General features: G+C 41.7%; 1 protein-coding gene and 1 long non-coding RNA gene across 16 annotated transcripts in view; one reads left to right on the top strand and one right to left on the bottom strand.

The window, feature by feature from the left end:
- Positions 1-715: 715 nt before the first annotated feature.
- LOC102157224 lies at positions 716-4,284 on the bottom strand. The gene is made up of 3 exons (XR_005366115.1): positions 3,967-4,284; positions 3,350-3,474; positions 716-1,860 (listed from the first exon to the last, which is right to left on the bottom strand). It is a non-coding gene; the product is annotated as an uncharacterized LOC102157224 (long non-coding RNA).
- Positions 4,285-4,439: 155 nt separating this feature from the next.
- FAM161A (FAM161 centrosomal protein A) overlaps positions 4,440-23,812 on the top strand; it is a 65,196-nt gene continuing 45,823 nt past the window's right edge. For 9 of the 15 annotated variants that reach the window (XR_005366105.1, XR_005366106.1, XR_005366108.1 and 6 more), the window contains exons 1-5: positions 4,440-4,640; positions 16,255-16,490; positions 18,592-19,758; positions 20,118-20,285; positions 21,927-22,026. Coding sequence is in view for 5 of the 15 variants with exons in the window: in XM_038551372.1 (XP_038407300.1) it covers positions 4,455-4,640; positions 16,255-16,490; positions 18,592-19,758; positions 20,118-20,285; positions 21,927-22,026 (1,857 nt within the window). In the remaining 10 variants the exon portion in view is untranslated. Of the gene's footprint in view, positions 4,641-5,155; positions 5,280-16,254; positions 16,491-18,591; positions 19,759-20,117; positions 20,286-21,926; positions 22,027-22,157; positions 22,217-23,812 lie in introns of those variants that run through there. The other 6 variants (XR_005366107.1, XR_005366114.1, XM_038551373.1 and 3 more) reach the window with 4 other exon arrangements.

Below are 23,812 nucleotides of genomic sequence, written 5' to 3'. Positions count from 1 at the left end.
GAGGAGGAAAACGGCATCCTCTACTGGTGATGAGGAGGGAATCCACCTACCACAAGGGAATCCTCTTCCTGGCCCTTTGGCTTTCGTGGTGAGAAAGAGGCCTGAGAATCCACACCATTTTTCAAATGGGACCCCTTGAGTCGCTCATCATCATCTAAAAGGAGGATCCAGAGTCAGATGAAGACTGCTGGTTTTGTCATCTGGTTTGGTGTCTCTGCTGCACAGAATCTGTGGCAACCATTTTGCCACCTTTATGTTCTCTTTATGAACTCTTTTCCAGGTTTTGGGGCTGGCGAGAGGGGCTCTTTTCTCATTACCTTTATATTGTGTCCCTTTACCTGAAGGTCTCCTTAGAGATACAGAAACATGAGCTTGTCGGTACAGCTTGGCTGCTGGGAGGTTGGGAAATGAATTTTTGGTGTTGTTGCTGGAGATATTGGTGCCTTCTCCTCAGAGGGCATGTGAAGGACATAACCTACAAGTTTTTTTGAGGGAGCCAGATGTTTTTTGTGATTGGCAACCAGACAAAGCAGACAATGAGCTATTTCTAGACAAGGATGCTGATGAGTACTTTTTTCTGTCTCTCTTCTAAGCCTTGATGGAGTTCAAGGAGATAGCGACCTCCCTAGGGATGGCTTGCTGCTAGGTGAGCCAACCAGGTCAAGCATGAGAAGAATAGTGTCTTGGTCAAATCTCTTTTTCTTCCCCCCCCCCCCCCCCCCCCCCCCCGGAAAGGTTCGTAGGCTCTGGTACAGATTCAGGTTGGGGAATTTTCAGTATGTCACTGAAGTGGTGACTTGTACTGAAGGTTCTTTTTAGTTTTCTTGAAGATTCTGGGAATGCTGGTTTTTCTTTTTCTGGGGCTGGGGAAGGACTCTGGCTCATGGTTCTGATGGGGAAATTGAACATAATTGTGCTTTCTCTCTCTCCTCACTGGGCAGGATTATCTTCTAGGGAAAAGAGAGACGAATTGGAGTCTTCTTGGGCTTCAGGAAGACTCTCTCCTTTCTCTCTCTCTGCTGCTTTTTCTTTCTTTCTGCTCTTTATCTTTGTTTTCACCTTGCTTTTTCATAAATGCCAATGTTTCTTTTCATTCTGCCTCTGCTTTATTTCTCCTTCGGGTCTGGGAAAGCAGAATGTATTCCAGTGATGTCGCATAGGAGGAGCCAAAGTTCTCCCATAAACTAACTTTCCAGCACTTTTTTTTCCATTCAAAAACCCAGTCAGGTTGATTCTCATAATACTGGAGTCTGGAGTCTCCAAATATACCCAAAAGAGTTGGGTCAGAGGCACAATGGGACGCTTACTCTGCTGTAACCTAATAAGGTGATGGTACTACATACTTAAATTCAAGGAGTAACTTCTATTTTGGTTCAGTCCTTCACTTCCAATTGGTTGTAAACTCAGTCACAACATCCTCTTCAAACCCAAGAATTTCTGTTACTTGTTTTGTTATCCAAGGCTTTGTAACCTCCAGATTTGCTTTGCTCATATCTGCCAATTTTTCTAGGCATTCTGTACATTTCAGCTATTTCAGTAGCTTCTGTTTGTTGCTGAAGCAATGATCTTATTTTGCAGTTGTTCTATAGAAGAATCCCAGGGTCATGTTGTTCTAACATCACTTCTTTACTCCAAGTGCCAGAGCTCTTTTTTTTCACCTGGCTGAGGCTTTCTCAGAGTTACATTGCAGTTTCAACCTCCTCCAACACAATTATTCTACTTTCCCTCTCTTTTCTAAGGTGTTAGACTATATCTTGGTCTGGAGACTTCCTACTCCTCCTTTTATCTTTCACAGGAATTTCCCCCAGTAAATCTCTTGCACTTCCAACTCCTTGGTGTCTGCTTCTTGAAAGACTTAAACTGACAGAAAAAAGAAAAAAGAAGAAGAGAAAAAAGGAAACAACCCAAGTAACCATCAACAGGTATATGGATAAACTTTAAAAAGTAAAAAAGTGGGGTGCCTGGCTGGCTCAGTTGGTAGAGTGTGCAACTCTTTATCTTGGGCTGTGGGTTCAAGCCCCACAGTGGGGGGTAGAGATTAAAAATAAAAATCTTTAAGAAAAAAGTGAAAAAAGACAATGTTAATACTGCAGATTAAATTTGAGTATCCCTTGTCTGTAACTCTTACATTAGAAAGAGCACACACACATACAAAAAAATTAAAAACGAAGAAAATTCTTCCAGTATTGTAAAGCTATTATCTTTCAGCAAAGAATACTATTCAGCACTTTAAACTGAACAGGCTGCTCATATACACAACATGGATGAATTAAAAACAAAAACCAAAAGAAACTAGTATTCTGAGCAAAAAACCTGAAAGCAAAAGGAGTACATACTACATGATTCCATTTATGTGAAGTTCTAGAACAGTCAAAGGGATGGAATGGGGGATAGGCTGGGAAGGGGCACAAGAGATCTTTCTGGAATAATGGAAATGTCCTGTATCTTTCTTTGCTATTTCAAATTTTTACTTAAATTCTAGTTAACACATAGTGTAATACTGGTTTCAGGAATAGAATTTAGTGATTCATCAGTTACATATAACACCCAGTGCTCATCATAACAAGGGCCCTCCTTAATCCCCATCACCTATTTAGTCCATCCTCCACCCATCTCCTTCCATCAACCCTCAGTTTGTTCTCTATAGTTAAGAGTCTCTTACGGTTTGCTTCCCTCTGTCTCTCTTTTTTTCTTTCCCATATGTTTATCTGTTTTGTTTCTTAAATTCCACAAATGAGGGAAATCATATGGTATTTGTCTTTCTCTGCAAATGTTCTATATCTTAGTACTGGTATGATCTCATGAGTGTATGTATTTGTCAAAATTCAACTATGCATTTAAGATGTTTAATTCACTGTGTATGTTACCTCTCGATACAAAAGTACAGAAACCATTCTTCTTATGATGACGTAAGATTTGTCATTTTGCTCTTATAAATCTGTCCATTTCTGCCCTATATACTTTGCAGCTATATCATTAGATATCTGCAAATTTAGAATATTGTTGGCAAATAAAAACTTTTCTGCTCTTCTACATACACACATGACCGGTCCTCCATACTTATCCCTCTATTCTGTTCTAATCTTCCATGTGCAGTGCTTCAGCATGTAGGTCTGTCTTGCTGTTTTGGGGTCAGGCCCCAAGAGGGGCACGTGTGGCCACAGAACCATCTGCATGTGAATGACTAGAAGTCCCTATATTTATGGCATCCATATACCTCATAAGCTTCTAGCTCTAGCTTCTGCTCAGAATCCAACCAGTACCCGTTCCAGTATGCAAAGCAAGTCTCAGCCAAAACAAAGAACAGCCTGAAGGAGGTGGGGAAATGGGGGATTTTGCAGATACTCACACTCCAGCTCCATATGCAAGAAACGCTTGGTAAGAAGAGTTCAGAGGTGCCTGGCTGGCTCAGTCAGTAGAGAGTGTGACTCTTGATCTCAGAGTCCTGGTTCAAGCTCCATGATGGATGTAAAGCTTGATTAGAAAAGAAAAAATGATTTAAAAAAAGAAAATGAGCTCAGACCTCAGAGATAAGTTCTAGGCAGCACATGCACATGCAGCACATGCAGCACATGCTGCAGCTTAGGGCTCCTGGGCACGACGAGGCTGAAGGATAGGGAGGAGAGGGTGATGGCAGCCTCAGCCTGAGGCAGCAGGGACTTAGGTAGCAGGTGGCTGAGGCTGCACCGCAGTCCCATGGGACAGGGGGAAGCCGCCTCTTGAAACGCCCAAATCTTGAGTGGGGAGCTGCTGATGGGGTGGGGTGGAGGTGGGATGTGTCTGCGGCTACTGTTCCAAGTTGGTGGACCCTTGCCCCTTGCAGCAAAGGCCCGCTTCGTGCACCTGCAATTTCAATCACTGGTGGGTGGGCCAGGCTCCACCTAACTCTGGGCTTTGATTGGTCAAACCAAGAAAAAAAAGGAAGAAAAAAGACCGGTAGCTCTCAGGTCAATCAGCAGAACGTACCTCTGCTCCCCCTTCTCGGGCTCCGGCGGAGCCGTGTCAGGTAACAGGTGCGAACCACGCGGCTGCTCTGAGGTCGCCGCGCGACAGCATCGCCTGCTTTCCGCCGCCGCCTTCACTACCGTGTTAGTTCAGTGAATGAAAACGCGCTATTGTTTTTTCCTACAAAGCGAGTCGTTTCGCCGGTACGAGGCGAGCAGTGCGCACCTGGGCGGCGAGGCGGAGGCTGGCGCAGAGGCGCCCCTTCCCGCCCGCCAACCCTCTAAGCCGGCCGAAGGCTCAGCCTCGCGCCGCGCCTCCCGGAAGCGCCCGCCCCGGGTTTCCCGCCGCCGGAAGGGGAGTCCGGGGGCCTTTTGGCCCCTCGCGGCCCCTGTAGCGTCCCTGGTTACGGCGCCCTTGGTAACCGCCCGCCCCAGCCGGGAGCCGCCGGGTGGCGGGAGTCCGCGCCCGCTCCCCGGCCCCGGGCGAGCGCGGGCCTCGGCGGCGCGGCCATGGCAGCCTCGCAGCGAGCGGCGACCCCGGCGGCCGCCCGCCTCCAGTCCCCGGGAGATTCCAGCCCCGGAGCGCAGGCCGCCCAGTCCCAACGCGAAGACCCCTCGGAGGCTGCGACGGCGGCGGCCGCGGCCTTGAGGGACGAGGAAGACGGAGAGGAGGCGGCGCCGCGGGCGCAGGCGCGGGTAATGCAGGGGCGGCCGCGGGCCGCGGCGGGGTGTGCGCCGGGTGCTGGCTGGCGGGCGGTTCGGGTCCCGCTGGGTGAGCGGCGGCCTCGCGGCCGGGAGGCGCGACGCCCTGCCCAACCCCCTCCCCCAGTGGGCCCGGTCCGCACCTTCTCTGCACCCCCACGGTAGGTACTCAGAACCGGGGCGCTGGATTGGAAGATCTTTTAATTTTCCACAAAGAGATCGTTGCAAAAAAAAAAAAAAAGATTTCTTGGAGAGCCTCCATTTCTAGAGAGCATCAAGTATAGAGCTTTACTTCTCTTGCTCCAGCATCTGTCGCACTTGCAAAAGCAGTTACTGCTTTTTCTTTTCAACTTGCGGAGAACTGATGTACCCCATAGTGCATGACTCATAAAACTCAGGCGAATCAGCTGTGCTGTCAGGTGTGTTTTGTTGTCCCTTTAAAGTCTTGGTTATTGGTGCATTTTTTAAAATTTTATTATTATTTTTTTTTAATTGGTGCATCTTCACAGTGTACAGGAGAGGCGGTGTTTAAACCCATTCAAGAGTTCAGGGGGGCACATCATACACAGATGAACGTTAAGCATCCAGAGAAACAAATGACTGAGGTTCCAGTTTCCTAAACGACTCTTCAGGGTGAGAAAGCCCCTTGACAGATCAATGTTCAGTGTCAAATGTGTTGTGAGCACCTGCCCATCAGGTAGAGGGCTGAGTTTGCCATCTACTCTGTTCCCTTAAAAGATGGGACCATTGAATTTTAGCTAGCCATGTGCAGATATAAACCTTACCCCCAGTTAAAGATTCTTAATACCGTTTGTCCAGAGCATCTCAGATACAAACCATTATGGTCTATGGCTAAAAAAATCACTGGTATTTTGGAATTCTAACCTAAACACTAAAATTCTATCCTAAACACTAAAAGTGTTTACGGAGAAAATCTGTAGCAACACCTTCAATGGTCAGTATTTCACCAGCGGACAAACTACCCGAGGTCATCCAGAGTAAGGTACATTGAGACCCTGAACATGAACCAAGGTCAGAGTCCTGGGAACAGTTTCATTCATAATAAAGCTTCCCCACAAAACAAATCTCAGAACCAACAAAGGAGGCAAAGTGATAGAGGAAAAAGATTTGAGTGGAGGAAGAGGATTGGGAATCCTGGACAGGATCCATTCTCTGCCATTTGCGAGGTGATACTAAGATGTAACTTTCTTCAATCTCAGTTTCCTTGTATGTAAAAGAACTCTAATAAATGTGTCTCTTACTGGGATATTAGGAGAACCAAAGGAGAAAATGTGTGCATTATCTACAGAACACTTTGTATAAATTCATAATAATAATAATAACTGCCAATGAGACTGTCATTTGAACAACTGCCCCAAAGATTAAATTCTCCTTTGGCTTACTGTGCTGGAGGAGTCAGTCATTTCTGTAGTAGCAGGTATACTTCCAGACTGCCCTGCTAAACTGCAAATCTGTATCAGAAATTTAGTGCCTTAGGAGAGATCGATTCATCCAACAAGCTAGTTTCAAAGGGACAGATTACTACCAAACAGAAAAGGGAGCTAAGTCTTATGAGTTTAATACACTTGGAGGATCCAAAAGCAAATCTGGATAAGCTGCCACAGTAGACCTGATAGCCAGAGGGCACCGGTTGGAGAAGGAACCCCGAAAAGGCAGGAAAGGGTGCAGGAGCCAAGCTTGTCTTCACAGTTCATCTTGAGTCTCTACCTTGGTTTTTTTAAAGATTAATTTGTTTCAACTTTATCATCTACAAAATGTAGTAAACTCATGGATACTATAAGTACCACACAAGACTGATAAGAGCGGAGCTTGGGTGGCAAGTTTGGTTAAGTGTCTGGTTCTTCATCTCAGGATTGTGAGTTCAAGCCTATGCATTGGGCTCCATGCCTAGCCTTTAAAAAAAAAAAAAAAAAAAGACTGGTTAGAGAACCACTAGGCTCCTTTCACTCCTTTGGTTTGCCACAGTGAACCCCATCCCCCTCCCACACACACCTTGAAGGATCCTGAGCCCATATTGAGCTCTGAGGTATGTTCCTTGAATCTAGCCTCCATTGGAGATAGCATTTCATAGGCCTTGCTATGTGGTTGATGATGGCATGCGTAAAGCAATATTCTTGAATTCACAGTTAAAGTCTCACTGACTTTCCTAATGGGGTAACAAATATCAAAGAGTTATTAAGCGCTAGTCACTGAATATTCATTTGTGAGTGAAGCAGACAGATCCCATCGTCACAAAGCTTCCAGTCTGGTGGGGAAGTTAGACATACAAAATGAATAGTCAAATGATTATAAGATGAGAAATGCTGGGAAAGAAATGAATAGGCTTCTGTGATTAAAAAAAGAAGTAGTCAGGAACCTACTTAAATGAGTAAACAATTAAGTCAATACCTGGTAGATAAGAAAAAGCAGCCATTTGAAGACTAGGGGTAGAAAAAACATTCCAGGCTGAGGGAACAGCAGAGGCAGCGGCCCTAAGATAGGAAGAGAAAGAGTTTTGTGTGATTAAGGATCTGAAAAGAAAAGAGATGAGAGAGAAGGGCAGGGAAGGAGACAAGGTAGGAGAGATGAGCTGGGCCGGATTATTCAGGGCCTTTTAGACCAAGATAAGGAGTTTAGAGTTTATGGTCAGTACAGGTACTGCAGAAGGTCCTTGAAGACTTTAAAAGATCTGACATTTTTCTATTTACATTTTTAAAAGACAACGGATGGCTCTGTGGGGAATGATTAGAGAGGCTTTGACAAAGCAAAAGTAAGGAAATTAGTTAGGAGCTGTTGTGGTTTCCAGAGGACAGGCGGCGGTGGTTTGGTTCTAGTCTAGGAGAAGTGGCAAGAAGTGGACAGATTTCTTTAGAATGCATAGGACTTACTGTTAGATTGGATGTGAAGGCCAAGGAAGAGGAAGAAATCAAGAATGTTCATTTCCATTTTCTGGCTTAACCAGTTGCATGAAAAGTAATGCCATTTACTGAATTGGGGATAACTTAGGGAAGAATGGGTTTACAGACTGGGTGGGAATTAGGGTTTCCATTTTTTGTTGTTTGTTTGAAGATTTATTTATTTATTTATTTTAGAGAGAGAGTATGAACAGGAGGGGCAGAGGGAGAGGGAGAAAGAATCTCCAGCAGGCTCCTCCCTGAGCATGGAGCCAAAGCAGAGCTTGATCTCACGACCTTGAAGTCACCACCTTGAGGTCAGGACCTGAACTGAAATGAGTTAGATGCTTAGCTGACTATGCCACCCAGGTGCCCCAGGGTTTCAGTATTTTTGTTTGTTTGTTTGTTTGTTTTTGTTTTTGGGTTTCAGTTTTGAACATGGTAAATTTGAGATGCCTATAAAACTACCAATTGGAAATATGTAGGAAGGGGTAGGGTCTATGAAACCATAGTCCTGTGTGATCTAGACTATAGACTTCTTTCTAGGAATTTTCAGCAATTTTTTAAAAAAGATTTTATTTATTTATTCATGACAGAGAGAGAGAGAGGCAGAGACACAGGCAGAGGAAGAAGCAGGCTCCATGTAGGGAGCCTGACGTGGGACTCAATCCCGGGTCTCCAGGATCACACTCCAGACTGAAGGCGGCTCTAAACTGCTGGGCCACCGTGGCTGCCCAATTTTCAGCATTTTTAAGACAACGGGAATGAATGAAGTCACTTAGGGAGAGGATGTGGAGAAAGAAGCGAAGGGGCCTTAGTATAGAATTCTGAAGAACCTAGCATTTAAGGGGTGTCTGGCTGGCTCCATAGGTGGAGCACAGGACTCTTGATCTCAGGATCCTGAGTTCAGGCCCTACCTTGGGCATGAAGCCCACCTAAAAAATACACACACACACACACACACACACACACACACATATATATATTTTTAGGTGGGCTTCATGCCATGTATATATATACACATATATACACATGTATACATATGCCAGGTGCCTGGGTGACTCAGTTGGTAGAGATAAAGAAATAGAGAGTTTGACTCGGTTGCCTCTCAGGTCATGATCTCAGAGTCAGGAGATCCTGAGATCTACCTCTCCCCTGTCCCTCCAGCCCTACACTCAGCCGGGAGTCTGGTTGAGATTCTCTCCCTCTCCCTCTGCCCCTCCCATGTTCCCCTGACTAAAATAAATCTTTAAAAAATTAAAAACCTAGTGTTTAATAGTCAAGTAGAGAAAAAGGGAGCAAAAGAAATTAAGGACCAGCTACAGTGGTAGAAGGGTTACCAGAAAGTGGGCAAGTTTCCCATTCACTGGCTTTAGTGATGAGGAAAGGGATAAATGGTGCTAAGAGAGGGATATTTCATCTTTGAAACAGAAGGGAAGGAGAAAAGGAGCACAAAAGTGGGCAGTTTTGTAGATGGGAAGATAGTGAACTTCCCTCTGAAGATTTCTGTTTTCTTAAAGAAATAGAAGAGTTAGGGATGCCTGGGTGGCTCAGTGGTTGAACATCTGCCTTTTCGGCTCAGGGCGTGATCCCGGAGTCCTGGGATTGAGTCCCATATCGGGCTCCCTTGCATGAGGTCTGCTTCTCCCTCTGCCTATGTCTCTGCCTCTCTCTGTCTCTCTCATGAATAAATAAATAAAATATTAAAAAAAATAGAAGAGTTATAGGCAGTTGGGGGATGAGTGTGGGAGCAGGTAAATGAGCAAAGGAAAGGTAAGAAGTATTGCTGGGGGAATGTGAGAGCCACCTTCCAGAAGGAATAAGGGAGGTGCTAGGCAGACCAAGTATCCATTGAAAATTGTTCAGTTTTTTGGGGGATGTGGCAAGTTCCTTTTTTCTTTTTTTTCCCCTAAGATTTATTGATTTATTTGAGAGAGAGAGTGAAGGGAGAGGCAGAGGGAGGGAGAGAATCTGAATCTGAAGCCAGCTCTGCGCTGAGCTAGGAATCTGGCATAGGACTCGAATCCATGACCCTGAGGTCATGACCAGAGCCAAAATCAAGACAGATGCTCAATCAACTGAGCCACCCGAGGCACCCCAGAAATTGTGCAATTTTAAATTTAGTATTAATATTCACAAACATTCTTTTTATTTATTTTTAAGTTAAATTAAATTAATCTATTTTCAAGTAGGCTCCACACCCAGTGTGGAGCCCAACACAGGTCTTGAACTTAACCTTGAGATCAAGACCAGAGCTGAGACCAAGAGCCGGATGCCTAACCAACTGAGCCCCCAGGCACCCCTCTTTTTATGTTTATAAGTTACATTTTAATTGTGAAAATAATATAAATATATTCTCTTTTTAAATTTTCTTTCTTTCTTTTTTAAGATTTATTTATTTATTTTTATTTATGATAGACACAGAGAGAAAGAGAGAGGCAGAGACACAGGAGGAGGGAGAAGCAGGCTCCATGCCAGAAGCCCGACGTGGGACTCGATCCCAGGACTCCAGGATCGCGCCCTGGGCCAAAGGCAGGCTCCAAACCGCTGAGCCACCCAGGGATCCCCTTTAAATTTTCAAATGTTACAAGGGCACCTGGCTGGCTCAGTCATTGGGGCATGTGACTCTTGATCTCGGGGTTGTGAGTTCGAGCCTCATGTTGGGTGTAGAGAGTACTTAAAAATAAAATCTTAAAAACCTTCAAATGCTGGGATCCCTGGGTGGCACAGCAGTTTGGCGCCTGCCTTTGGCCCAGGGCGCGATCCTAGAGACCCGGGATCGAATCCCACGTCGGGCTCCCAGTGCATGGAGCCTGTTTCTCCCTCTGCCTGTGTCTCTGCCTCTCTCTCTCTCTCTCTCTGTGTTGTGACTATCATAAATAAAAAAAAAAAAAAAAAAAAACAACACCTTCAAATGCTACAAATAAGGCATAGGACCTTTTAGACCTCTCCCTGCAAAAAAAATCTGATACCCCGCCTCTACCCCCCCCATACACCATTGGTAGCCACTGTTTTGAAAATGATATATAGTCTTCTGGACTTTTTCCTGTTTCCTGTGTACATAATATGTTAATATATGGTCACATTAAAAATGTGTGTGTGTGTGTGTATATATATATACACACACACATACACATATTCTGCAGCTTGCATCTTCTCTTAACATTTATTGGGGGTTTACCCATGTTAGTATATGTAAATCTACCTTTTTCATTAGAAATCCTTTCAATGCAAAAAAAATTTTAAATAAAAATTCTAGAACTTCAGATGATACTAGATACACTATAACACAAATAATTATGAGTGCTGGTTACTAATGAATCAACATGTACCAGAGGGAGTCATTATCTAAATGGGTCAAGCCAGTCTAGGGAAGATTATCCTCTAATCTGGTGGCTGCATATACAACATTCCATAGAGAGCTGAACGATTAAAGGGAAAGAGTACTGTGTTAAGTTCTTAGGATATAATGTCTTTGACCTAGGTTATTTGATTTACTAAATATTTTCCTTTGTGAGGATACAATTAAAGATGGCATTAGAATTGGAAGCTGCTTATAAACCATTCACCTGTTTCAGATAAAACACTGTGAGATCAGTTTATCTGAAAAATTTAAAGTATTAAGCTGAAATGGAATGGATACTTTGCAAAAGTCAGTGCCTAAGTTAGAAGCTACTCATCCTTCTATAACTTTTTCAAACACTTTTTCCAGGTCCAAATAAATTTTAGCCTTTTTGTGAAAATGATTGTTATAAGGCCTCCTTTTAAGGGATGTTCTAAGAGAATGAATGAAGAATGCATGTGTGCTTTTGCCAAAAACAGTTCTCGGAATGTCCTCCTGGTTTTAATTGTAGTTTTTGGAAAATAAGCCCTTAATACCTAAACATAGCTCTTTAGGGCAGCCAGTTTTTCTTCAAATGATTCAGTCCTTTTTGAGGGAATACCTGTCTTCTTCCCTCTATGGAAACTTAGTATTTTTTTTTTAAGCTTATATTCATTCATCCGACAAATATTTCTTGAGTATCTGCCATTGGTAGGGGCAGGCACATAAGACACAAATAAAGTCATGTAGGATGTCAGTTGGGGTGAGTACTTATGAAAAAAATAAAACAGAGGGGCACCTGGGTGGCTCAGTCAGGAGTGTCTGCCTTCGGCTCAGGTCATGATCTCAGGGTCCTGAGATCAAGCCCCACATTGGGCTCCCTGCTCAGCGAGGAGTCCGCTTCTCCCTCTCCCTCTGCCACCCCCCCCCCATGTGTGTGCACATTCTCTCTCTCTTAAATAAATAAAATCTTTTAAAAAATAAAGAACTGACTTTAAAAGGAAAAAAGACCAGAAAAGGGAGGCTGACAATGCGTGGGGAGGGACGTTGTAATTTCAAATACAGTAGACAGTGAAGTCTTTGTTGAGAAGATGGCATTTCATTAAGACCTGAAGGAGTGAGCAAGTGGGCCATGCCGATATCTAGAAGAACAGCATCTCAGGGAGGGGGAACGGCAAGTGAGGTCCTGAGGTGATTTTGCTAATGCTGTAAGCATTGGAAAAACTGCAAACTGGAATCAACTACTGCTACTAGGATGAACTACTGCTGCTGCCCAGGGGAAGAACCGGTGTCGGGGAGGCTCAAGCAGATGGAGAACTAACAGAAAGGAATACAGTCCCTTCCTCCTCCAGCCTTGCAGTTTCCCTCTAATCTTACTTTTGGCGAATATAGTGGGGAGCAGCTGGCAAAGCAGAAACCCTCTTTGGAGTCCCATCCCCAGCATCACAGAACAGGGTATAGAAGGGAGGTGTGGGAGCCACAAGACAATAACATACACCTGGCACCTACCTTATGTGTCATAAAATTAATGTTCAGAAGGTAAATGCCCATGTCACATGGCTAAGGAGTGCAGAACCTAGGCTCGAATGAGAATTCGGACCCCACGCCTGTAATCCTTCTCCCAAGGCAGGACAGCGCTCCAAACTGAAAAGGTATTTAACTTCCATCCGAGTGCTTCTTATTGAAGGGTTATAAGGGAACTGAAACCAGGTGACCAGCCAGTGGTTGGGAGCCAGTAGTTAGATGAGAAATGGCAACTGCTCCTCAAAATTGCTCTATGCCTTTTACTCTGCTCTTAGCCTTCAACTTTGTGCACCTTGCTCCCCACTCTACTGTCCGCCCTTGCTGCTTTTACTCATGTCATTTAAATACATCTGGAAGTTTGTCCGGAGTACCCTTTGCCTTTTTCCCCTACACTCTCTTTGACCCTCCAGATTCTTCCATTCTTTGACTCATCTCGGACATTACCTCCTCCAGGCAGCCTTCCTTTATCTTCCAAACTCAAACCAAGCTAAAGCTCCTTTGGTTTGAATACTCTTATCACTTGGTCTTTGTATCTGATGTGACCACTTTCTCTTTCATATCAGTCCTCCTCTCCCTGCTTATTAAATGTTGGTGTTTGCCAGCATTTCCATCCTCAGGTTCTCGTCTCTCATTGTTCCCCTCTCCCTGGGCAACCCTATCCACATCCAAAGCTGCACCTGTCACTTCTGTGTGCCCTGGTACCTGCCATATCTCCCTCTCCAGCCCAGCCTTATTAGCAGCTCTCCAGATATATTTACCTCCCAGAGTTCTGACCACCTGGCTGCCTGACTAATCCCTGAAACTTAGTGTGTCTAAGACAGAGATTAGTTTCCTTTCCCTAAAACACTCTTTTCTGCTGTATCCCCTGTATCGATGAATGGCAGCACCACCATCTACCTAGACAGACAGCACTCCAGACAGAAATCTTTTTACTTTCTTGCCCACAGCCAGACCATTGTCAAGTTGATACTTCAGCCTCCTCAATCTCTCAAGGCAGCCTCCTTTCTTTTGTCCCTGGTGCTGCCCCCTTCATTTTGCCCTTAATATCTCTAACTCGGGCCTTTGCTGTAGCCCATTAACTACTGTCAACCTTGCCTTCCTTCACTCCCTCCTACTCGCTACAAGAAGACTCCTTCTGAGCATTAATATGTCAGTCCTCTGGTCACATTCTTCAAGGCTCCTATTGGCTATGGCCTGGCCACCTGGGCTTTTGGTGGCTCCTGACTTCTCTTTTTCACCTTGTTTCCCACCCTCATCTGGGCTCCTTATACCCTGCTCCCCACTGCCACTCAGACTACCTCCCTCTGAGCACATAATGCCTGTTCATTCCACTTGTGGCTTAAAAACCCCCCTGCCCTTGGGAGGAGTGTGGTGTGCCTTTGGAGCACAACGGATTTGAAATTGAGTACCAGCTCTGCTACTTACTAGCTGTGCAACTGCAGGTGGGTCACCTGCCTCCTTTGAGCCTCAGTTTGCTTGAGATCATACTACCTGCAAGTTGCATTGTCAGGAGGTGACATCATGATGAATGTTCTAACACTCTGCCTCACATGTCTCTGTTTTTCCCTGCTCCCTTGATTTGGCACACTCTGTCCTCACCCATCCTTATGCCTTCAGTCTGGCTCACCTCTACAAATTCTACCTTTTTTTTCCCTCCCTAGTCAGAGTTAGGCATTCTTTCTATGAGTTTTCATGGTGTCTTATATCGTGACATATATGGTCACTCGTCTGTCTCCCTCTTCAGAACAGCTGGGAGCAGTTTGTGGACAGGAGTCAGGAGTTCCGTCTCATTTAAAGCCTGCTGCTGAGTTATGTACCTGTTCTAAACTAGCTGGAAGCTTCTGGAAGGTGGAATTTTTATCTGATCTGTATCAGGAGCCAGCTGAATGCTGGGCATCTCTGAATATTTAATGAATGAAGAAGTTAACAAAGCTCTCATCTAAGAACTAAGCTCCACGACTAAAAAAGTAATGATGAGGAGCACATACAGAAACAGCAGAAGACATCAGAAACTTCTCTGACTTGAGTTGTAGGACATACATAAATTTCCTTTGAGACATAAATTTGTTGGTAATAAATTTTCGCATACCAGTTCTTTTGAGAAAAACTTGTTTTCTCCTTCTTCTTCTTCTTCTTCTTCTTCTTCTTCTTCTTCTTTTTTTGTTTTTAGATTTTATGTATTTATTTTAGAGAGAGAAAGCAAGAGCACAAGCAGGGGAGAGGGAGAAGCAGGCTGGGCAGGGATACAGGCCTTGATGTGGGACTCGATCCCAGGACCCTGGGATCATGACCTAACCTGAAGGCAGACACCAACTGAGACACCCCATTTCACTTTTTTTAAGTTACCCCAAGTGGTACAACACTGGCTTCTTATACACTGTTTTTAGTCCATTAAAAAAAAAACAAACAAACATACCTATAACTATTTGTATACAATTGATGTTCTGAATTTTCCTGTTGGGAGAAAGGTACTCAATTTTATTTCCTAGAGTCTTATCAGATTGTTATATATCTATAATTTTCTATGGCAAATATGCTTTCTTCATTTTAAGTCTTTCAGGCACTAAGTTAAATTTAAAACCATGGTCAGCAGCCTTTTATGCATACCATCATAAATAACTTCAACTGTTTCTCAACTGAGAAAATATTAAAAATTCTTATTTATGGAGAAAATGCAATTTTACCACGTTAGCTGCTTCAATTAAAGAACTTTGAGGGACGCCTGGGTAGCTCAGTGGTGGGGCGCCTCCCTTCAGCCCAAGGTTTTGATCCTGGAGTCCCGGGATCGAGTCCTGCATCGGGCTTCCTGTGGGGAGTCTGCTTCTCCCCCTGCCTGTGTCTCTGCCTCTCTCTCTCTCTCTGTCTCTCATGAATAAATAAATAAAATCTTAAAAAAAAAAAAAAAACAACACTGTGAAAGGAATGGGGGAGGAAGATAGACCCTTCTAGGGATGACCTATATGTAGCATAGCTGCACTCCACTCTGTGGTTATTATACTGTACCACTCTTGTTCTCGTCACTCCCAAAGTCTGTCACCCATGGGAGCTGTTGCTCTTATTGCCCCAGAAGTGGCTGTTCTGATGGTCCCTCCTACCCCCTTTCACACCCTCCTATTCCCTCCTGAGGTATCTCCTTGGTGAACCAATGAGAAATTTGTTCCCTCCCTTCTCCTGTCCCCATTCTCCCATTTCCCTGACTTCTTTTTCTCCCTGTCTTCTCTCCAAGGGCACGCCCTTGGGGCCCACGCTGCAGAAGGCCTGCTAGGGCTGGATATTGCGCTGTGTTTGGTTGGTTTGCAGCAGAAAGAATGTTTTTCTTCATCTCAGTTAAAACTTATAACTCAGAGAGAGGCTCTTTATAAAGGGTGGTTGGTTTGGTTCTATCCTGTTACGGGTTAGTATATGATCTGGGAATTTAACCATTCTTTATAAAATTAGTTAAATAGCATTTATTTCCTGATGTCTCTCTCTCTCATTCTTTTTTTTTTTTTTTTTTTTTTAGTATTAATTTATTTTAGCAAAAGGGGGAGGGGCAGAGGGAGAGAGAATTGCAAGCATGCTCCCTGCTGAGCAGAGCGCCTGACTTAGGCTGATCCCATGACCCCAGGATCATAACTGAAATGGAAATCAAGAGTTGGATTCAACTGACTGAGCCACCCAGGTGCCCCATCACTCATTCCTAATAAAATATCATTAAGGGAAAATGTACATAGTCCACAAGTAACTTATAATCCATTATATGTAGGTACCCACAAGTAACATAATCTAATTAAGCATACACTTTAAGAAGCAGCATTGGGAATTGGTGTCAGTTTAATTTGTCTTCAGTTCTAAACACCATTTAACAGATTTTTTTTCCTCCTACCAGGCTGATTTTAACACCAACATTTCTGAGGTAGATGAACAAACACAAATAAGCGATGAGGACTTTGTGGACTTTTCTGATATTTGCCACTCTAATGAAGAGTATTTTAGGAAACTAGAAGAGCTGAAAGCTGCCCACTTGGAAACTATGGCAAAGTTAGAGAAAATGTACCAGAATAAATTAAATTTAAAAGTTCAGCCAGTGATCATCAGAGAAGAAGCTTCTAGTGTCTCTTCCAGGTAAGTTTGTACATAACATTATTTGTGGGCTGTAAAATAAAATGTATACTTAAATATGCAGAACAGAAGTATTTCAGAATGTTTTCTCTCAACTATCCTTTTGTACTTTTAATGATATACGGAGGTTGGATTTTATTTAAAATGTGTAATGGGGGCAGCCCGGGTGGCTCAGTGGTTTAGCACTGCCTTTGGCCCAGGGCATGATCCTGGAGACCCTGGGATCTAGTCCCACGTCGGACTCCCTGCATGGAGCCTGCTTCTCCCTCTGTCTATGTCTCTGCCTGTCTCTCTCTTTCTATCTATCTCTGTGTCTCTCATGAATAAATAAATAAAATCTTAAAAAAAAATGTGTAATGGCTTATCCACCAATGGCTTCTTGTTTTTAGGATCATTTGGTGGTCATTTAGTCTTTTTTCTCTGACCTGCCACTCATAGAACTGTAGGTATCTGTCAAAATATTTAGTCTGGGCCATTTTAATTTATTTTTATTTTTATTTTTTAAAGATTTTATTTTTAAGTAATCTCTACACCCAACATGGAGCTTGAACTTACAGCCTGGAGTTCAGGAGTTGCATGTTCTAATAATGACTGAGCCAGCCAGGCTGGGCCGTTTTTAAGTGAAAATATTAAAATTTAATTTTAAAAGTCCTTTACATTATGTGGATTAACATGAACTCACGGGTACCTCGGTGGTACCTGGGTTAGTTAAGCATCTGACTCTTGATTTCAACGCAGCTCTTGATCTCAGAATTGTGAGTTCAAGCCCCATGTTGGGCGCCATGCTAAGTTTAAGAAACAAAACAAAAAAACATGAACTCATTAAAAATATAAAGTATAGATACAGCTCTCTCTCGAGAGCACCCACCATTGTATCTCAAGGTGTACTTTTTGCCTTATTTTATTTTTAAGTGATTTTTTTAAAGATTTTATATAATTATTCATGACAGACATAGAGAAAGAGAGGCAGAGACATAGGCAGAGAGAGAAGCAGGCTCTATGCAGGGAGCCCGATGTGGGACTCGATCTCAGGACTCCAGGAGCACGCCCTGAGCCAAAGGCAGACGCTCAACTGCTGAGCTACCCAGGTGTCCCTACTTTTTGCTTTAATAAACTTTCCTGCTTCTCTTACTCAAAAAAGTAAATAAATAAGTCATACATACACACACACATACATATATATACAAATATACATACACACACAGTTCAGGACTAAGACATAAATCTTATTCAGGTTTTCAAAATAGTCTGTAATTTCTAGACCTATTTCTGCTATGAACTCTCTTATTTTGAAACTGGAGGCAAGTCCCTTAATTCATCCAGTTCATCAGTGCTAATTGTCCATCTCCAGTTGTTGCCTGGGCACAGAGGAGTCACAAATCAACATGACCTTAAGGAGCTCAAAGACTAGCTGAGAACCAAAAATTGCAATACAGCATGATGTAACAGAGTTATGGAGACAGAAGAAGCAGCAATTGATCATGTCATGGTGTTGGTAGAGGGACACAGGCAGGAATTTTCTATAGAACTGTCATATCCAAGTTCAGTATTAAAGGAGGAGTAGCTGTACAGATGCAGGAAGCAAGGAGTGGGCTTCTAGGCAACAGAAACCACATGTGCAGAGGCATGGTAGTATGAGAGATCATGGTATATGTGAGGAGCTTCATGTGATTGGATATGACTTAAGATTAGTAACTGGAGGGCGAAAGAGGCTAGAGGTGAAACAGGAAAGGTGGCCAGAGGCTAGTCTTGAAGGGGCTTTATGATCTAGACTTGACTCTGTTACAATGGCAAATCATAGAAGAGTTTCAAGAAGGGGAATGACATGACTAGATGTATGTTTTAAGATGGTGACTCTGAGAAATATGTGGAGGATTTAATAGACATTAGCCACAAGGAGCCACTGCTGTCTCAGTTCCCCTGTAAAATGAGGGAGTTAAATTAGAGGATCTCTTACCTCTATTCTAAATAAAAGTTGATAATTATAAGCTTTATGTATCCAGCTCCTGCCTTCTGACTGATAATACCTTGATCTTATAGTTCTTAATTTTTATATTTGGTCACATGCAACTGAGAGTGTAACTTAATTATTATTCTTATTTAGGTCTGAATCAGAAAAGAACTCTTATCACCCTATCTCATTAATGACATCTTCAGAGCCTGATTTAGGGCCGTCTTCCTCCTTGATTATGTCTTCCTCTGAAGATGAGTTGCCCAACTTAGAAAAAGAGTATCCTGAGAAAAAGAGGGTAGTGATGAGCTACGCAAAAGAGCTCATCAACAACATGTGGACAAACTTTTCTGTTGAAGATTATATTCGGTGTGAAGATGCTTACTTCCCAGCCGTTGAAAAAACAAAGAAGAAACCAAGAGAATGGGTGCCAAAGATTACGGTTCCTGAGCCTTTTCAGATGATGATTAGGGAACAGAGGAAGAAAGAAGAGAACATGAAATCAAAATCAGATATTGAAATGGTACACCAACTGCTCAAAAAACAAGAAGAAGAATCAGAGTGTAAGAAAAAATTCCGAGCCACTCCAGTTCCTGCATTTGTCTTTTTCCCCCTTTATCATGACCTAGTCAAGCAAAATGAAGACCGCAGAAAGCGTTTGAAGGAAAAGAACAAAGAAGCTCTTCTGGCCTCACAAAAGCCATTTAAGTTCATTGCAAGAGAGGAACAGAAGCAAGCAATCCGGGAAAAGAAGCTGAGAGACTTGTTTAAGTCTAAAAAGAAAACAAATCGATTTAAGGCCAGACCTGTGCCTCGATCTACTTATGGCTCAGCTACCAAAGAGAAGTTAAAAGAAGAGGAGCTCTATAGAGACATTATGACACAGCTGAAAGCCCAAGAGCTCTTGCAGAATCCATCCCCTTTACCTTCTAGGTCAGGTCACAAAAGTTGTGCTCCAAGGAAGCTCAAGCGTCCTGAGCAGCCTGAAAGACTGAAGTGTACACACAAGTTTAGATGCCAGATTGCTGATTTTGAAAAGCTTCCTGAGGGATACCAGAAACACCTCTCAGAACAGAAGTGTTCAAAACTCCCAACCTCCCATAAACCACCCAATCTTCACGCAGCCTCCACTGCATCCACTAAAAGAGAGAAAATTTTGGCAGACATTGCAGCAGATGAGGAACATTCAAAAGAAACACGGTCTTTTCTGTCTCCAAGAAACAAGTCACCAGGAAGAAGTGCAAGTGCAAAGCCTGTGCCTTGTAACTGCCCCCCTCCAATGCCCACAGTGTCTTCCAGAGGGAGAGAACAAGCCACAAGGTAAACGACTAGAATATAGCACTAGCTGACCCATGGTTGCTAAAACAGTGTTTGTAGCCATATTGATTTTATGTCAGTCAATTTGAAAATATGAAGAAATTATATTTGGCAACATATTTTTGGTAGATAATATAGAGCATTTTGCCAGAGGATGTACTTCTAAGAAATGAGTATATTTTCCATTTCCAATCTTTGGGATAGAAAAGGTTAGTCAGCCTGTTGATTTCCAATTTCACAAGTCAAAGCCTTCTCAAAAGGTTGCCTTTAGTTTCAACGCTTGAATTTTCCTGTGTTAAATCTTTGCTGAACAACATTCTTACTGGCTTAAAGTGAATTAAGCCTTAGTTTGTTGCCCTCAGGAGATCACTTGAGGAAAAGAAAATGTTGGAAGAAGAGAGAAATCGGATCCTAACTAAGCAGAAGCAAAGAATGAAAGAATTGCAGAAACTCCTGACAATCCGGGCTAAAGCTTATGACTCCCATCAAAGTTTAGCTCAGATGTCTAAATCCAGAGTCAAATCTCTCAGGTATCCTAAAAGAATTTAGTAGTTTAGTTTCTGGATTCAAGTTGCTATCAATTACTTACACTCAATGTGCACACACACACACACACACACACACACTCAAACTCACTCACCTCACCTCATGGTGAGGACCCTAAAACCATGTTGCTGAGCAGAAATGTTTTATATCGTGGCCATAGTTAATAGTTGTAATCTTATGTCAGTATCTAACCTTTTTTTTACTCTATACTATTATTTTTAAGTAGACTCCATGCCCATTGTGGGGCCAAACGTGACATGATCTGAGACCAAGTGTCCTATGCTCTACTGATTGCGCCAGCCGGGCATCCCTTCCTTATGCTACTTTTGGTTGCACTGTAACGATATTGAGAAAAATCTTCTTTTTAAGTTTTGTATTTTAATTCCAGTATAGTTAACACTGAAAAATCTTGACTCCTACAGATAAAGCTCTCGTTTAATAGCTTGCTGTGTAATCTCAGAATATTGTTCAATAGGTCTGTTGAAGAGCTTTGTTCTAAGGTGCATGAAATTTGAGATCACAAATTAACACATTGATGTTAATTAACATCAGTTATGTGATATGTCAGTTAACACGTGTGTGTTTAGTGGTGTGTGTTGCAATTCTTGGAGTTTTGATATAATAAAATATAAATAAATAAAAATATTTGCAGAACCCCTTCACAGAACACTGGAATTCTGCAATACAAAGTTTGAAAACCAGTGTTCCAGAGGAACATTTTTATGTAAAAAATGTTCATGTTTAAGTAGGAAAATATCTCCCCCAAAGCTGGATAAGTAATATGATTTATTAATTTTTAATCTGATTTATAAGTACCCCCCAATCTATATATTGGTTTTTACTTATTATTGGTATTCCTTTTTAATATAGCAATTATATTTCTTTATAATGTATATTATGTTTATATTCCATGTAATGTATATCAGTGTAATTCAATAATACAGGGAACTTAATTTGATAAACTTGAGCAGAATTTTTTAGAAAAATACTATCCACCCCAAGAAAGTAAACTGGATTTTTCCTAATACCAATTTTGTGTATAAATTAATCATAAGTATCATTCTGTAGTACAATTCTTTTCTCTAATCCATGTAATCTTATTATCTTGGTAGAGTTAGTATGTTTTACATGTTATTTTATATAGAATATCATATTTTATTCATTATAGGATTTTGCCCAAAGAGTAAGTACATTTACTGTGAACTTGGTATTTTGGTTCCTTTTTCTCTATATGTTCTATTCCCTTACTCCTCATTTTCCCCTGACCTGCTCTCATTTAATTAACTTTGCCACCCACCTATAGAAGATCTTGTTTAGGGGAAAAAGAGAAAAGCAAGATCTTGTTTTTCAGAAGAAATTCCTTAAGGAGAAGATATCTAATTTGGACTAAGTTTTCTTGGTTTTCTGCACTTAAAATTGAGTTAAGAGGGCCTTTATTCATCTCTTCAGGCCAGTGTAAAGCATTTTATTCTGCATTTCATAAAAATTTACCAGTCTAGGAAAGGTATTGTGGTAAATTGTAAGCCATGCTCATAATTTAATTTCTGATTTGTCATCTAAGCTAAATGTTGTATGTGCAAATTATTATTTCTTTTTAAAATTCCCTTCCTTTTATTTGATTTTAGAAAGAGTGAAAAGGAAAGGATGAGAGAATACCAACAAGAACTAGAAGAAAGAGAAGAAAAATTAAAAAACAGGCCGCTACTGTTTGAAAGAGTTGCTCAGGTTGTGTTTGTTGGAATTTAAGAGCTACAATCAGCTTTTTTTTTTTTAATACATCTCTAACGCCTAACTTACAGTCCATTTTTCTTATATGTTATATATATATATTTTTAATTTTTATTTATTTATGATAGTCACACAGAGAGAGAGAGAGAGAGGCAGAGACATAGGCAGAGGGAGAAGCAGGCTCCATGCACCGGGAGCCCGACGTGGGATTCGATCCCGGGTCTCCAGGATCCCTCCCTGGGCCAAAGGCAGGCGCCAAACCACTGCACCACCCAGGGATCCCTATATGTTATATAATTTATTGAGACATATTATTGTTTCTGTGACAGCTTCATCAAATCAGTCAAGTAAGTTTTTGCTTAAATCTGAGCATCAAATCTTGTTGAGGAGGCATGTTAGCTTGATAAAGAACACGCTGCTACTGCAGTCATATTCAAAATAATAATTTCACAACCTATTCTTCATGGCTGATCTTTTTTTTTTTTTTTTTAGTACCAATTTAGCCATATATTAAGGCGAATCTTCATGATACTACTTGGAAGTCTTTGAAGAATTAAAAAATGAAACAAAATGCTAATTGGAATCAGATCTATTTCTGCCAGGTTTTGTTTTGTTTTTTCAGATTCATTGAGATATATGACTTAGAGCACTGTGTAAATTTAAGATGTACAGCATGTGACTTGACATAGATGTATGGTGAAACAGTAACTACTGTAAATTTAGTTAATAATCCTCACCTCATATAGTTAACCAAACTTTTAGGATTTACTCTCTTAGCAGTTTTCAAATATGCCATACAGTGGTGTTAACTACAGTCATCATGTTGTACGTTGCATTCCCAGTACTTATTTTTCTTATACTTAGAGGTTTATAGCTTTGACCATCTTCCTCCAATTCCCCTGGTAACCACAAATCTGATCTATTTTTCTATGACTTTGTTTTGTTTTTGTTTTTAGATTCTACATGTAAGTGAGATCATAAAGTATTTGTCTTCCTCTGTCTGACTTACTTCACTAAGCATAAAGGCCTCAAAGCCTTTAAGAGCTACAATCTTGTTGCATATTGTTGCATATGGCAGGATTTCCTTTTTTATGGCTGAATAGTATTCTGTTGCACATATACACCATTTTCTTTACCCATTCATCTTTTGATGGACACTTAAGTTGTTTCCATGCCTTGGCCATTGTAAATAATGCTGCAATGAATGTGGGGGTGCAGATAGCACTTCAACATAGTGATTATTTTTCCTTTAGATAAATACACAGAAGTTGGATGTTGCTGTATTGTATTATATTTCTGTTTTTAATTTTTTGAGGAACCTCCATACTGTTTTCCAGGGTGGCTGTACTAATTTACATTCCTACCAACAGTGCACAAGGACTCCCTTTTCTCCATATCCTCACCAGCATTTGTTATCTCTTGTCTTTTTGATATTAGCCATTCTAGCAAGTGTGAGGTGATACCTCATTGTGGTTTTGATTTGCATATCCCTGATGATTAGTGATGTTGAGCACCTTTTCATGTACCTGTTGGCCATTTGAATATTTTCTTTGGAAAAATATCTGTTCAGATCCTTTAAATTGGATTATTTTTTTTTGCTAGGACTTTTATGAGTTCTTTATATATTTTGCATACTAACCCCTTATCAGACATATCATTTGCAAATATTTTCTCCATCTAGTAGGTTCCCTTTTCATTTTGTTGATCAGTTTTTTTAAGTGAGTCTATAATTTTCATTCTTATCTACAATTACCAAAAGGACTTTCTTTTCATTGGAAAAATA

The sequence above is a fragment of the Canis lupus genome, chromosome 10, assembly GCF_011100685.1.
Source record: "Canis lupus familiaris isolate Mischka breed German Shepherd chromosome 10, alternate assembly UU_Cfam_GSD_1.0, whole genome shotgun sequence".
NCBI classification, from domain to species: domain Eukaryota; kingdom Metazoa; phylum Chordata; class Mammalia; order Carnivora; family Canidae; genus Canis; species Canis lupus.
Note: the sequence above shows the minus strand (reverse complement) of the source record. Positions and strands in the feature narration are given on the sequence as shown.